Source organism: Parasteatoda tepidariorum, chromosome 6 (genome assembly GCF_982258835.1).
Source record: "Parasteatoda tepidariorum strain Cologne lab strain chromosome 6, Ptep-v5.0, whole genome shotgun sequence".
Taxonomy (NCBI): Eukaryota; Metazoa; Arthropoda; class Arachnida; order Araneae; family Theridiidae; genus Parasteatoda; species Parasteatoda tepidariorum.
Window position 1 is genome coordinate 43,071,987 of NC_141760.1, and position 16,260 is coordinate 43,088,246.

The following is a 16,260-nucleotide window of genomic DNA, read 5'->3' on the forward strand; positions in this document are numbered from 1 at the left end:
TTTCACTAATAAGCTGGAAAATAACATCCCTGCTTCTATATTTCGAGGGTCAGAAATCCAAATATATCGGGGAGGTATGCTTATTCAAAGAAAGTAAGCTTTTGTGTCTTATTTTGTAACTTAAAAATATAGTCTGTACTAATTAATTAGCATATTTGAAGTCAACCCCTTTAAACCATTAAGGTTAGTACTGTGGAGATTTGATCACTAGTTCAAAAATCACTCAGGGTATCCCTTTCTTTTTTTTGCGCACTGTATATCAAAGTTGAAAATATAATTTTGAGACACCGAATATATTAGAAAGAGAAAATAAAATACAATAAGATGACAAACATTTTATTGCTGGACAAAATAAAATTTCACTATTCTGTTGTTTGGAAGTTTACTTTTGCAAGCTATTACAGTAACAAATTATACCACAAAACAACTTAACAGATGTGGAGTGAAAAACATGACTCAAATCCAGTGCAAAACTACATTTTACAAAGTAAAGACAAACTTAATGAAAACACCAAAGATACAATTATTAAAACATAATTGATTTTACGTTGTCAAATCTGTATAATTTTAAATAATTTTTATTTTTTACATTGAGTAGATATGTAAGGGTTTATGTACAAAAAGGCTTCATTTCATTAACATGCTTTTTGAAGAGTCAAATTTAGTTTTTTTTTTATATATATATATATGTATATATAAAAAGAGAAATAAAAGATAAAACATATTCACAAAATAATAGTGATCTTTAAAAATTTATTTGGCAAACACAGGAAAACAAATGCTTCTATTTGAATGCTAAATTTTCCGGTAAAAAGACTGATGTCCTAGTTTTGTCATTTACATTTTTGTATTCACAATTCATCTACATATATTATCGCATTTGAATGTTAATGAACTGTTCTTAGTGGACCAACCTAAGAAATGTACAATGAAGCACATGCCTCGAGCGATGCAACCATGCAGTTCATTTTAACAGGAGCAGCAGTGTTGAGGTCTGTGCAGTCCAACAGTGAAAATAGAGCTAGGAACACTGGATCATTTCATATATTTTCCTTTACTGTACACAACTTCTTGCACAAGGCAGATTAAATTCAGTTCGATCCAGAGAAGCCAAGGCAATTCTAAAAAGTTTTTTTTTCTTTCTCTTTTTTGATAATATACACACTTGGCAAATTCACACAGGAAGGTGTTGCTGGGTGTAACACTTAAATGTTCAACACACTGAGTCTGTCAGAAGGTGGTGCTACGATTTGTCTGCATTTGCTTGACGACTGTGTTTTGGATAATTTGGTTTCAAATAATCTTCATTGGAAAGACTAAAAACATCAATGCGATCCTCTTTACGGTATTGCAGGCATTTTCTGATGAATTGCTGAAAATAAAATAACACTATAAGACAAAATTTTAACACCTTGCATAGCATCAAAAATATGGAGAAAAAAAACTCTCCAATGCATAATTTAAAATACTTTTCATTGAGATTTATTGGATTGTTATTAGTTAGGTTACAAAGTAAATGTTTTTAGGCAATAAAATAGCACAAAAAAAGGTGACAGAATTTAAAATACATTATGAAGTGAAATGCCAAAGTAAACAATAATTATTATACCATAATCTGGGGCATTATTTTTTTATTTTTGAATTTAAAAAGTGGATCAATATAAGTCTAAAAAAAACGGGTAAAGAAAACATAGTTTTTGAAAAATATTCAAATTATCTCCTAATAATGAAATATTAGTTATAATTAAATGAGTTTAAATTAGTATGTAAAAATAAATTTAAGTGAAAATAAAAAGGAAATAATTAGAGGGCAAAACCGATCATGGAATAAACTGTTTTTAGTACCAGTGGTACACAGATTTATAATAGCAATATCTTATTTTTCTTTAATTGCTCTCATTTGCAATTAATAGAAAATTTTAATTCTTTGATGAGAATTTACAATAAATTTACAATAGTTACAATTTATAATAATTGACTGACACAACTGAGAAAAATGTGGAAATTAGTGAATTGAAGAATAATTAGCACATCTAAAATATCAAAAGAAAAATCATAGACACTTTTGCAACATTATAGTAATTAAGTAATATAAAAAAAAAAATTAGGAGCGTAGAACAAATATAAGAAGTCATGATGAATTAAACACAAGAATCTAAAATAATTACATATAATTGAACACAAGTAAATGTAATATTAATGCTTCTTATAAATTCACTACCTTAGCTTCATTGCTAACGACTGGCTTGGGAGGAAACTCAACTTCTTTTGCTTTGAGAATAGTATTTTCTTCTAATATAGTTGCTTGGGATTGATTGTGCCCAAATGGCTAAAAATAATAATAGTTATTAGTTACAAAATATTTTGACAGAATAATGATAACACTGAATCACTGTAATTTACGGAAACTAAGGCATATATTTAAAAAAACAATATGAAACAACAATTTTCTTAAAATTTAAATGCTTTTTCATCTATTGAAATATTCATAGTTCACTGTAGATAGTTCATATTAAATGTTTTCAGAAAAAAATACAATTTATTTTAAAGAAGTTTCCCTATCGTTCTGTTCAGTAATAATAAAATACACGTGAAAACTTTTTTCTCTCCAAAAATAGGAAATAAAACAATAAGTAAAGTATCGTTTGAAGCTTAATATCAATTCTAATTAAAAGATAACATTAAATTAAGATATTAAACGGAAGCAAGTGGCCTGAGATATAACTTTTTAAACAACACAGAGGCTCTGCTTCCTACTTGCTTCTCTCCACAATTCCCAGGATTGCTTTGTAGTAACCTTTGATTCAGAAACATTTCATTCAGAAACAAAGATTCATTGTTTCATTCAGAAACAATGTTTCATGTTGAAGATTCATTGTTTCATTCAGAAACAAAGTTTAATCCAATTTTTCTTTTCCAATGGCAGGGAATACAAACAATAACACAGAGGAATAATAAAATTTAATCGAAATTATCTATTTTATTTTATTGACATAAGTATATTCTCACGCTCTTCTTTATAATTTTGAATTCAACTTACAAAACAACTATTGTTAAAGAAACAAACTTTCTTTTGAGAAGTATTTTTCAAATAATTTTAACAAGCTAAGCTAATTAAGAAAAGAGGAAGACCATGAAAATCTCACGCGTTTCCTCAGCAACAAATGGTCTCTAATCTCTGATCAAATTATCACTTAAGTTAATTTCTTCCAGGATTGTGGACATGCAAAAACAATAATAATAATAATTAAAAAAAATACTATTTCTTGCTTAGCATGCTGTTTTTACTACTTTTTTTAAATGCATATTTAATAATTTTTTAAGCTTTTTCTGGAATACCTTTCTTCTGAAAAAAATAAATAAAATAATAATAAAAATCACCAGCATTTATCATGTTTGATAATATGTTTTGTACAAAAACAATGCCAAAGCAATTTAGAAGTTAAAAAATGAAAATTTTGATAAAACTTAATATATTGTAGTAACAAATTCCACTTTTTTTTATTTTAAGTTTAAACTAATAAACTAAAAATATTGAGAGATAATTAAATATTCCCACTTTTTTTTTAAAAATATATAGACATTGTTTTGCCCAAACATGACATTGTATTGACCAAAAGTGAGAAAGTAAAAAGTGGGAAAGTTTCATGAAAAAAATTCCAATAACTTTCAAACAGATAGGAATGGTGAATAAAGTTGAAACAAAACACAAATGTTGACATTTAAGCAGACATACAATAATTTCCATCCTTCAATGGATCACAATCTTCAGTGTCTAAACATAAAATGGTAGATATACACTGAGATATTACAAATAAATAAATAATTGGAGAAGGTTTAGAGATTTTGGGAGAAAAGTTTTAAAATTACCTTAAGCTTGAACCAGACGCATATCTAATGCTACACAATGTTATGGAACAGGTATAAAAATAATTTAAGTTTTGCATGACAGCTTTCTTTTTGTTGCAGATAATTCTTTAAAAACTATTTTAATTTTTAAAAAATTCTATTTAATTGATAAAAAATGGTAATAAAAAAATATATTAATACCTTTTTTCCATATAAACATTGGTAAAATATCACACCTACACTCCAAACATCAACTTTTGAGGAAATTTTCGGAGGATTCTTTCCTACAACAAAACATTCAGGTGGCAAATACCTAAAAAAAATAAACAAAACATATAAAAAAATAGGTTTATTACAAAAACATAACATCTTTAAAACAGCATTTTAAAACTTAAGAGTATATATTTTTTTATAATCTGCACACAAATATCAAATAAAATTACAGGATTTAATAAAAACCATTAGATAGGTCGCATAGGGAAATAACTATTTCTAATCTTGAGTGTAATACAAAGGATCCTATGGATTAATTTTAAACTAACAGAAACATTTGAAAATTATTGCATTACACACTTATTTGTAGATGCAGAATTGGCATAGAAAACAAAATTCTTACCTCAACAAAAAAGTTGATAGACAGTTTTTTTAAGATTTTGAAAATTTTATTCTTCATTTTAATTTCAGAAAATTAATAATTATCTAGAAAAAGAAATGTTGAAAATCAAGATATAATCAAATGTAGTGGCAAGAATAAGTTGAATAAATTAACAAAATTATTTTTCGATACTAAAATGCCCCTCTATATTAAAACAATGAAAAACAAAATAGTTCACTACTCTAGTGAAATAAAATTTTTAAAAAAAATTAGATATTTCTGAGAAATTAAAAAAAGAAATGTTTCATGTAGGTAATAAGAAGGGAAAAAAGTAGAAAAACTGATGTTGAACAGAAAGATAAACACTAATACATACTCAAGTTTTTAATATTATATAGTTATAATATCAATATTAGCTTAATGCCCGTTCTAACTGAATACAGATACTAGCTAAATCGTACGGGTTGGAAAAGATTAAGCCAACAATATATGAGTACTGAACGACGCTATGAATTTCTGCATAAAGTTGAAAGACATATACCAACACAATTAATAAAGCTAAAATAATATTAAAAAAATTATCACTATATTTTGCCTTTCCCAGTGGCTTTACATTATTGAAATAAGCAAAACAGGTTTTTAGTAGCTCAGCCTATCAAAATAAAGATTAACTGCATTCAGAATCATTTGGCATGATGCTATTGCTTAAAACCAATCATAATAGTTCAAATTTACCACAACGATACTTACTTCCTTAGAAGGAAAGTAAAAAACCTCTTTTCACACTATCTATATCAGGGGCTTCCAACTGGCGGCCCGCGAACTAAAATATACATTTTTTGCGGGCAATTTTCGTATAAAATCTATATGGATTTAAAATACTTTTCTCGTTAACAAAAACCTAATTTCTTCGTTTCTGAGAAATTTAACATACCAACGGTGCAAAAAAATTTCTTTCTCAGGTTTTGCACCCAAGAAAATATTTATTCAAATACAAAAATAATTGCATATGTTGCTCTTTTTTATTTCATTTTTTTGTATTTTGTGAATATAATTTAGCATGTGTGTATCAGAAATATTCTCAAAGAAATTTTCAGATTTAACTCTTTGAAACCACTCATTTAGGACGAAAATATTTACACACACATTTGAAAATTTTAAATGTAAATATCTATTCTCTGTTGGTTGCAGCAGACAAACCTCAATTTTCTCATTGAACATTTTGTGTGCTACTATGTAAGTTTTAATTCTAACTTTACTTAAAGTTTAATTAATCTTAACAATTAGATATCTGTTGTACATAAATTGTTTAATACATAGGTGCATATTAAAGTTATTGTAGCCCAAATTTTTATTATCTATTTAATATTTTTAAAAATATAATTTATAACAATTAAATATTTTTAAAAATCTACTTTTTATTTTAATTTGAAATTCAATACTTTTGTTTTGTACAACTTGGTAAAAATCTGACAGTAATATTTAATGTTCCTTCAAACAGAAAAGAGCCCTACATAAAATTAAGAGTCCTACACAAAATTTTGACAAAGTTGCGGTCCGCCATTTGATTTGTGTTTTTAATTGTGGCCCCCGGCCTCATGTAAGTTGGAAACCCCTGATCTATATTAAAGCTTCCCTGAATTGATTCAGTTAATAGGTATCGAATATACTAACATAATACTATCTACCTATATTTGTACATTTGGTACCTATTAAAAATACACCAATTACGATGATACCAGTAGTGCCTATCACTAAATTTAATTAAGCATTATTGGTATCAATAATAATGTGGAGATCTTTTACATTTCTCCAAAACGAATTAGTACCATTTCTCTATTAATATTGTTTTGCAGTATTTAAGAGTATACAACTTATTTTTTTAGTACTTATCATAAAAATTAATTAAGCATTTAATTTGCATCAATAATAGCTAGGCAATTTTTTACACTTCTCTTAAATGGATTAGTAACATTACTTTTGGCATTAATATTGCCTATAACATAGCTTATTTTTAATTTCAATGAGTAATTATTAACGAAATTAATTAGTCATCAATAGCGTCAAAAATAATATGGTGATTTTTTTGTATCTCTTAAACAAACTAGTATTATTTCTTCATTAATTTTTCTTTATAGAAGATAGATTATTTTTATTATTTCAATTTGTACACAGTACCAAAATTAATTAAGTCTTATTGAGTCAACAAAAGTGTGACAATTTTTCATGGTTCCCCTAAAAGAATAGTTACCTTTTCACTATTAGTTTTGCTTTCTAGGACATACCTTATTTTTTATTTCAATTAAAACCTATTACCAAATGTAATTAAGCATCATTGGTGTCTATAATAGTATAGCGGTTTTTTATGCTATAGTGTTACGAATTAGTGCCATTTTCCCATAAATGTTAGTTTTCAATATGTTGTTTATTTATTTTTCTGTTTCAATTACTATTGATTTTAAATCATTTACTTTTATAGATTCACATTTGAAAATCATAACTATAAATAAAATAATTATGTGTTTTTAGATAGTCTTAGAAACATTAGAGTTGGTGATGTAATTCACCAATGCTATCATATTCATGCTGATCAGGCAATTTTTTTGACCTAAGTAAAAAATACTTAAGTATTAAAGAACGTGAAGGAAAAAAAAAACTTTTTTTAATGAGATCTCTTGTAAATATCACTGATGAAATCTTTAAAATATTTGAAAGGAAGAAAATCATCAGCAGCAGTCTCATTTTTATCAATGGAGAGGCCAATGAAAAATTCCATTTTTCATACAGCTCTATTGAACAAACTAATTGAAAATTTTAAACAAATTTTAGGCTTGGGCACTAAATTAGTCCCTAGCAGCTTCTGTGAAAATTTCATAGTGATAGTATAAGTGGTTCTATAGTTATAAGATGGACAAATACAAATTCTTCATTATATTATTATAGATATAAATTTTATTATAAATTTTTTGACCAAAGAAAGACTCACCAATAGGTCCCAGCACCTTGAGATGTAAGATCCATGCCAATTTCTGGCACATAGCTTTCATCATCCATTATTTTACTTAAACCAAAATCTGTTATTTTTATTTCATTACTAACAGTACCACTTCCGAGTAGGATATTGCCTGCAGAAAATGATTTGAATTAGTATACACATAAATGGATTTACAAAGAGAGATTCTGGATTAGGATATATTTTATAATTTAAAAAAAAAAGAACTGAAAAAAAAAAACTTTAAATTAGTGTTTACGCAAAAAGAACTATACTTTTAAAAATCTGATATATTTATGCAAATTAACCATTTTTATAACGAGAATTATAAATGGATCTACGAATTGAGGATTAAACTATGATATATTTTGTAATTAAAACAGAAATATTTAACAAAGACTTTTTTCTAAACAAAACAAAAATATTTTTTTTTCTAAAAAAAAAGAAAGAAAGAAAAACTTACAGTATGGGAGGAAAAAAAATTTTTTTTTTAATAATTTTCAATAAAATAAAGGTTTTAAAAAAAAGTGAGGCCAAAAGTTTTCAATGTTACTTTTGGTCTCTCCAATCTCAATGTGAAGACATGAATTTACAACACTTATTTCACTTATGTATTTAAAACAATTTTTAAATTGCAAACCCAGCAGCATTTAATAAAAGAAATTTAGAATTTATACAGATTTTAATTGCTGGCATTTATTCCTTTCAAAATAAATATAGAATAAAATAATTTGTATTCATTAGCATTTTAATGTTGATTTCATTAACTCTGCATAAATTTCTTTTTAGATATATGTGTGAAATAATATTGCGAGACTCATTGACTCTTTTTATTCTCTATAAGAGGCAGAGCAAGTGGGAGGGAGGAATTACCGCTATTTATCTTTCTATTATTGTGATGAATTCTGTCCATTACTATTAAGCCTTTCTTTTATAAAAATGTCTTTTACAAATAATTTTCTCTTACCTAAAAAAATAATCAAAATTGTATAAAAAGAAAAAAATTTGAAAAAGGAAAAGATTTTTGCTTTCAATCGAAAAACGGGTCAGAAATTTGGAAGTTTTTTGTCAAAACAGGAAGAGTTGACTGGTATGATTAGGAAAGCTATTCTTTTCCTATCTTTATTATATTCTCATTGATAAGTAAAGAGAGAACAAACAGATACCAACCTGGTTTTAAATCATAATGAATCACAGGAGGCTTTATTTCATTTAAATATTTAAGTGCATGAACAACTTGCATTATAATACAACGAGCTTCTCTTTCTGGAATGCTCTTGTGCTGCTTTAAGTAAAAATCTAAATCATGACCATCACAATACTCTAATACTGTACAAAATCTAAAAACAAAAACAATATTAAGTATACATTTCATGCTAAATAAATAATATAGCTAGTTGAAAATGAAGTAGACATTAAAAAACAATTGATGCAAACAATATCGTGATGCAAGCAAAGTCGAAAACAAAATTTTTCTAGATTTTTACAGAAAATATTTCTGAAACTAATAATATTAACTTAAGATAGCATAACACAATCACTTTGAACAAGACCAATTACATTTTTAAAAATTAGTTGTTTTTTTTTTAATTTTTTGTTTTCTTAAATATGTAATTTATTTTAAATACATAAATACATACCTTTTTTAAAATTTAGATGCAAAAGAAATAATGATTAGTCAAGTGATAAAAATTAAATTTCAGTTTTTATACTAGAAAAACTAATTTAAACACAAAATAAAATATTCAAAGATAAAAAGTGGGAAAAAAAGAAAAACGCAATTGAAATACCAAAATATCACCCCCTATTACCAAAATACAAATTAAGACAAGTAATTATCATTGATCAGAAAAATAGTTTGCTGAAAATAGAAGCTCGCATTTCGGTCAATTTAAAGCAACAGACACCGCACAATGGCGCTTAGCCTTAAAAAAGCCTCAGTTACTATTGAATTAAAATGTAACTTATTTTAAACGTTTTTTAATGTAAAATTAGTTAATAAATGAAAAATACTGCAGATATAGCAAGTCACTTTTGTAAAGCATGCGCGAAAATTTTCAGTAAATTTAACGTAACTTCTTTTATAACATTCCATAAATGAAAAATACTGCAGATCAATATCGAATCATTATTTTTAGGCAACAGTTTTTTAATACAGTTGCAGAAATTTTTTATAAATCTAACATTATTTACTAAAAATAGAAACTTGCTGTAAATTTCTATTCTAATTAAAACTCCCCCAAAAAATATTTTAAAAAAATCACTTCCCACCCCCTAACCCTGTAAATGCCTAAACATACTAAAAAAGCATTAATTGTGGCAAAAACAATTAATTTATACATCTTTTCCAAATTAAAAACTTCTTAATCTACTTAATCTTAATTCAGCTTCGAATCATTGCTTAGATCTTTAATAACTCACCTCAAAAAACCACAACAAACCATCAAACTCAAATTAAAACGCAACTGACTCAAAATCACTTTACAAAACCCAATTATGCCCACTAACACACTTATTGCACAGAAAAAAAAAAACTTCACACAAAATTCAAATCTAAAACCAAAATTTAAAAATTGAATTTCTGCAGAAAATGTTGCATAGAAAACAAAACACCAATAAATCATTCAACACAATATTTTTCTCACACAATCATCATGCCCACATCCAAATTAATCTCGCGTACATCATTCGATTCTCTTATAATTCCATTAACATCTTCACGATATCTGCTTTATTACTCATGCCACATTATTACCAGCTATCGCCGAACTAGGTGGGGGGAAAACCAACAAACATCAGGTGCTGATGCACAACAAATCTGTTCCTAAATAGCAATCACAAAATACTTCAAGTCAAATTACTGATTTTTATTTACTTTTTACAATAGCCTTCAGTTACTTTATAAAATAGGATAAAAAATAGCAATAAGGTAAAAACATTTTCTTTTACTTACGAGTTAGGATCAATTTCAAATACATCATATAATTTTACAACACGAGGGTGATCTAGAGACTTGTGAATGTTATATTCCCTAAGAGCATGCCTGTAAAACAGTTAAAACATCATTGTTTCGATTTCAAAAAAGCACTTCGTAATAATTTACCATCAAAATACAATACATAGCATTGTAACAATAAATATATTTTTATTTTCATTTTAGCAATACATCTAAATTAACTTTAGTCTTTTTAAAAGAAATAAGTACACATAAGACTATAAACCTGCTCTTGAAACTCATTATAAATCAAAATAAAGGTATCAAATTTTTTAATAATTCCTAAAATTCTATTGAGTTGAGTGAACTTTAAAAATGAGGGTTTCCGACCTTAAGTCATGGCTTTACTAAGAGAATATTTTGTGTCACCCTTAAAATTCATTAATATTTGTTGGAGAATTAAATATATGGGAGAAGGAATAAGAGATAATAAATAAAATTTAAACATAATTAATGCAATTCATATTTAAAATCCACACAAATAATTTAAAGGAATTTAACATTACTTTTCTCTTGTTGTGGAAAATCTATACAAATAAATAAAACTTCTAACAAAAAGCTTGATGCTTCTTAGTAAAATAACTAGGGTAGCAAAGTAATAGAAATATTTGCATTACCTCTTTAAATGATAATCTATCTTAGAAAGCATGATTCCATTTCGAACAATATTTATTATTTAAAATAAAAACTTCAGAAAATAGAGCTTTGACTTGATATAAAATTGCAAAAAGACTAAAAACTCTTGCAGCTTTTGCATTAAAAATGAGTTATTGAAAAAATGAACTTAAAATTCTAGATATTATTGAAGCTTTTCTTAAGAACTGACAATGAACACTTTAAATTATACATTAAAACTGACTACATTAATAAATATTGGAAAGCAGATAAGAGTTACACATCATGAAAATATAATAGTATGACACAACTATGCTCTTGAGTTAACTAAATTCAGCTTGGTAGTATTTCAGATGTTTAACACCTTTTATTTATGCATAATGCATTCATAAGCTAACACTTACATATTTTATTGATAACAAAATATTAAAATAGCTAAAAAATAACTTACTTAATATAATTTGCTTTCTTGTCGTCTTTCCAGTCCTTGTTTAATTGATGTATTTTGCAGGCAACATACCTTTGTTCTTTTAGATCAAAAGCCTAAAAATGTAATTCTATTTAAGCAATTATTTTTTAAATAATGGGATATGACAATAATTCACATGTCAAACAAAATTTAAACAAAAAGTCATAATATTATTTTCCAATTAAACATTCAACTTTACTAATGTACTTAAATTGAGTGATAAAAAAAAATACATAAGTGATAAAAAAAATAGACCTGAAATTATGAAATTCCAACTTAATTTCTCTAGCTCACAATGCAAATGATGTAAAAGTGCTATCTATATAACATCATTGTCACTTTAATGGGTATGTGTGTTAGTCCAATCATGCATTATGGTCAAATTTAGAGTACAATCTTATATTTTAGTTTCAATTGCAATTCTGAGTTTTAAGGAAAATACATATCTATTTCAGTAATTAAAGAAAGTACATGGTAGAATTAAAAAATAGAAGAAATTTAAAAATTCATGAAAATGTTTTTGATCATTGATGTCAGCATCTCAATGTATTGCATCCTGAGCACAAGGACTTTAAGGTAGCATTTTGAAAAACTGAACTTTGTCCTTGTGTAAAAGACCTATTACGCTGAGAGATTTATGTTAGCTCTTACCACTATTAATAAAAAAATGTCCAAAGTAGAGAACAATGGTTAATGCATTTAAATTTAAAACTAGCTTAACTAAGTTAAAATATTACACTTAATTTTTTTGGGACTTAATTTCAATATTCACAATGTACAGGTACATATTGAGAGGTCTTCATTGGTACATATAGAGAGGTTGTCTACAACGAGTAAAACTAGTTAAGATATCTTAGAGGATAGTAAAGATGTCTTAAATATCCCTTATTTCTCTCTAAGAAGAATAGTTAACATATTGAAATGTATAACATGCTAAATTAAATCTGAAAAAATAAAGGAGTTAATAATTGTAATGCTTCGATTTTAAATTTTTTTTAGTTATCCTAGCAATGAGATTTACAAAACAGTGACAAAGAAACAATATATATATATATATATACATTCAGTATTCAACTACAAATAAGACAATAAAACTGTTTGCTTTAAAAAACTTAGGAAATGAAAGCACTCATTCTATTTTGTTACATAATCTGTAACATAAAAATTTTCATGTCTTAACTTACTTTATGTACTTCACTAAAACCTCCTTTACCAAGGAGAATTAATAATAGGTAGCGGTCATTCAAAACAGCATGATTATTAAACCTAGGAAAAAATAAATATTTTAATTATGGAAAATCTTATTACTTTGATCGGTTACAGAGAGAAAATAGAAAATTATCAATGAAAAATAAATAAATTAAATTTACCTAGATTGATCTTCGTTGTGTATACGCTTTAATTCCCTAATATGCAGATTCCTTTCTCGTTCTAGCTTTTCCAACTCTACTTGTAGATCAGTGTCTTCCTTTTTTAATGATGCTTGTCGAAGTTTTAATATTTCTTCATGTTCATAATATTCTAACCATGTCAATTTTTGAAGAGAACTGAAAAGAAAAACATATTTTATTTAATATACAAAAAAGAAATGGAATAAATTTAACTTTCAAGAATTCTAGCCTTTATTTTTAAGATCATGATTAAGATTTTATCAAGTTTTAGAGTTAAGTTTTAGAGTTAAAATTGATATATTATTTGGTAGAAAATAAAAAATACAAAACACAACCAAGTTCTAAAATTATGTAGAAAACTATAAAAAAATAAATAAAAAACAATCAAAGAAACTTTATATCAGTGATTAATTATAAAATTATCCAACCAGCAATATGAAAAATTTAGAAAAATAAGAAAGAAATCGGGAGAAAATTAAATATTTCATTGAAGTGTATTCGAACATGATGTCAATGGGCATGAATTTCATAAGTCAATAATTTTTATAAAAAATTCTATTAAATATTCTCCACTAAAGTAAATACAGTCAGACCTCGATAGAAGGTCATCCGCATATAAGGCCACCCCGCATATAAGGTCACTTTTCCAAAGTCCCGACTCACTGAATAGGAATTCTTTGTTACACAATATCGGATATATGGTCAAGTTTTAAAAATCGTTATCGCTTATAAGGTCATTTTTATCTGAAGCGAGGGAAGCTCTTTTCTAACAAAAGCCTATTTAACTTCCTTACAAGGCAATTACCCCTTTCGAGTTCTAGGAAAATGTTGCAGCCAACGAACAAGCTACAATTTCTGAAATTGTTTCACAAGTTGTGGACAGTGAGGACAATGACAGTGATCCTGAGACTGTAGCTGTAACCCATGTGGAAACCTCCAATGCAATAAATGTGATACGAAATTTTTTTACAAATCATGAGGGAGCTGAGTAACATTTTGAGAAGTTACAAAATCTAGAAAACATTGTTCAAAAAATGAAACCAAAAACAAGACAGACCTGCATAAATGATTATTTTAAATAAGGTAAGATGTAATGTATGTATGTGGACTTTGAGGAAATTTGTAAACAGCTTTATTGTAAATAATTTTTTTTTTAATCTAACATTCTTTAATTCTTTACTAATTCTGATAAAATTTATTGACCTAAACATTTAGTTTATGGCTGATCGTTTTCGTTTGTATTAACATTTTTAAAAAGTCTTAATGTGTACTATTTACGTGCTTAGTTACGAACTGCTAATGAATCGGTTAAAAGGTCACCCCGCTTATAAGGTCACTTTTGCGATGTCCCTTAGGGTGACCTTATATCGAGATCTGACTGTATATAGAAAACAAGTTTTCAGTAATTTAGTTAAAATTAAGATATGAACTATCTTAAAGGCATTGGGTTAAAAAATTAGTAGTCTTTTGTTATATTGCACATGTTAGGAGACAAGAAAATGAGGGATCTAAAAATTTTTTGTTCATTTTAGACACACAAAGAGCCTAAAAAATAAAGCAAATTATAAATGATTATTTTATAGCAACTTAAGACCGATAAAGTCAATGCATGGAGCTAAATGGTGCTCTGTGTACAACTTTTTTTCTGTGGCAAAATCTTCAAGCCATTGTGATTAACAAGTTTAAATGCAGCTGTGCTGCGGCTACAATTAAAGAAATTGCTTGTATGTTCTACAAGTGTTAACAGTGTTCTAACAGAATTTAAATTCAGAAAATTAACATTCTAAAAGAATGTGCAAAGAAATATTATTCATGTCATTTAAAAAAACTCACTCTTTAGGAGGATCAGGTTTAGCAAAATCACCATTTGCTATTGCGACAGATGAAGGTCCATTATTAGCTCTTCCTTTAGGCTGTGCTGTACTAGGTTTTCTTTTACCAAGTAGTTTTCTCTGTCTTTCTATTTCTTCTCGTTCAGTGGCAATCTGTTCTTGTTTCCTATAAATTGCAAAAAATAGAGAAAAAAGAGTGAATTTTTTCTTTAATAAATGTTAATTAAAACAAACTGCTTTAACTCGCAAATATGTTTTAAGTTCAGTCTTAATTATACAAACGTAAATTTTTTTTTTCTTTTTTTTTATATTTAGTTTTAAAAATTTGTTTCAACACTTATAACGTTGTAAACTATATCCAGAATTAAAGTTTAAAAAAAAAATTCCATTGCTTTCAAAATAATCAAATTACTTAAAAAGTGCACTTAGCAGACCGAAATGTCGAAAATCAATGGAATATATATATATGTATACATAATACTACACATCTTAAAACAAATAATAATTTAGTTCTCATAGTCTGTCCTTAAATAATGAGGAAAACTAAAGAAAGAACACGTATTTGAAACATGAATTTGAATTAAAGTTATCATTATTTAAAATTCACACAATAGATCAAATAGCAATTCTTGTAATACAAAATTCTTAAGCACATTTAAAGCTGCCATTTTAAAAGAAAAAATATTTGTTTTAAAATTATATACAATTATTGAATTTGTATCAGTTATATTATTGATAAAAATTTAAACTTTAAAAATGTTTAGCGCAGGCAATAAAAACTAATTAAAATGAAAAAGTTGATTAAAACTTACTTTATAAGTTCTGTAAAGGCATAGCCATCTACCCAGTTTTCTACAAAAGACGCTCCTTGCCTTTGTGTAATAAACTGACCTAAACGTAGCCTATTCTGCATACACTTTTGTCTGGCAGCTTTTTTCTCCATTGTGCTCTGAAATATGTATATATTTAACTCTCCAGTGCCAAAAAAAAAAGTTTTTCCAGCATTTTTTATGCAAGCTAAATTATAACAAAACTTTAAATATAAAAATTCCTTTCATTAATTACTAGCTAAAAGGGAGGGGAAAAAATTTAGAATAACTCTCAGTATCAAACTACATTGTTGCTTTTCCTTGATACAGGTGTTTGATCAGTCTTAATTAAAGCATTGATAGCTCAAACATAACTCTTTTCTCGTTTAGAAATTCTTTGTTTTGTCTATCAATAGAAATAATTATAAATATATATTTTAACAGATGGATAAACAGGTAAAAAATTCATACTTTAAATAGGGGCTTTAACACATTATTTTGGAACAGAGTCAAAGATGATTGGAGTTAATAACTTTATCTAAGCTCCTCATCACTGAATGAAATTCAACATGCTTCATTATACAAAGTTTAGAGAGAAAATAATAGCTTTTACAAAGACGTTGAAAAAAATCAAATAATCTAAAAAATGCATTATTATACTATATAATCTTGGGAATAATTTCATTTTAAACACTTTCAAATTATTTCAATAA

At 26.5% G+C, this 16,260-nt stretch overlaps 1 protein-coding gene across 6 annotated transcripts in view; it reads right to left on the reverse strand.

Annotated features, from left to right (window-relative positions):
• Window positions 1–320: 320 nt before the first annotated feature.
• Window positions 321–16,260, reverse strand: part of LOC107445682 (serine/threonine-protein kinase tousled-like 1) — a 39,799-nt gene continuing 23,859 nt past the window's right edge. For all 6 annotated transcript variants that reach the window (XM_071178755.2, XM_016060146.5, XM_071178754.2 and 3 more), the window contains 11 exons: window positions 15,551–15,687; window positions 14,740–14,904; window positions 12,886–13,062; window positions 12,700–12,781; window positions 11,498–11,589; window positions 10,390–10,479; window positions 8,607–8,776; window positions 7,431–7,569; window positions 4,051–4,162; window positions 2,222–2,329; window positions 321–1,372 (listed from right to left, as the gene is read on the reverse strand). In XM_071178755.2, the coding sequence (XP_071034856.2) occupies window positions 1,244–1,372; window positions 2,222–2,329; window positions 4,051–4,162; window positions 7,431–7,569; window positions 8,607–8,776; window positions 10,390–10,479; window positions 11,498–11,589; window positions 12,700–12,781; window positions 12,886–13,062; window positions 14,740–14,904; window positions 15,551–15,687 (1,401 nt within the window). In that variant the 3' untranslated portion in view covers window positions 321–1,243. The remainder of the gene's footprint in view (window positions 1,373–2,221; window positions 2,330–4,050; window positions 4,163–7,430; window positions 7,570–8,606; window positions 8,777–10,389; window positions 10,480–11,497; window positions 11,590–12,699; window positions 12,782–12,885; window positions 13,063–14,739; window positions 14,905–15,550; window positions 15,688–16,260) is intronic.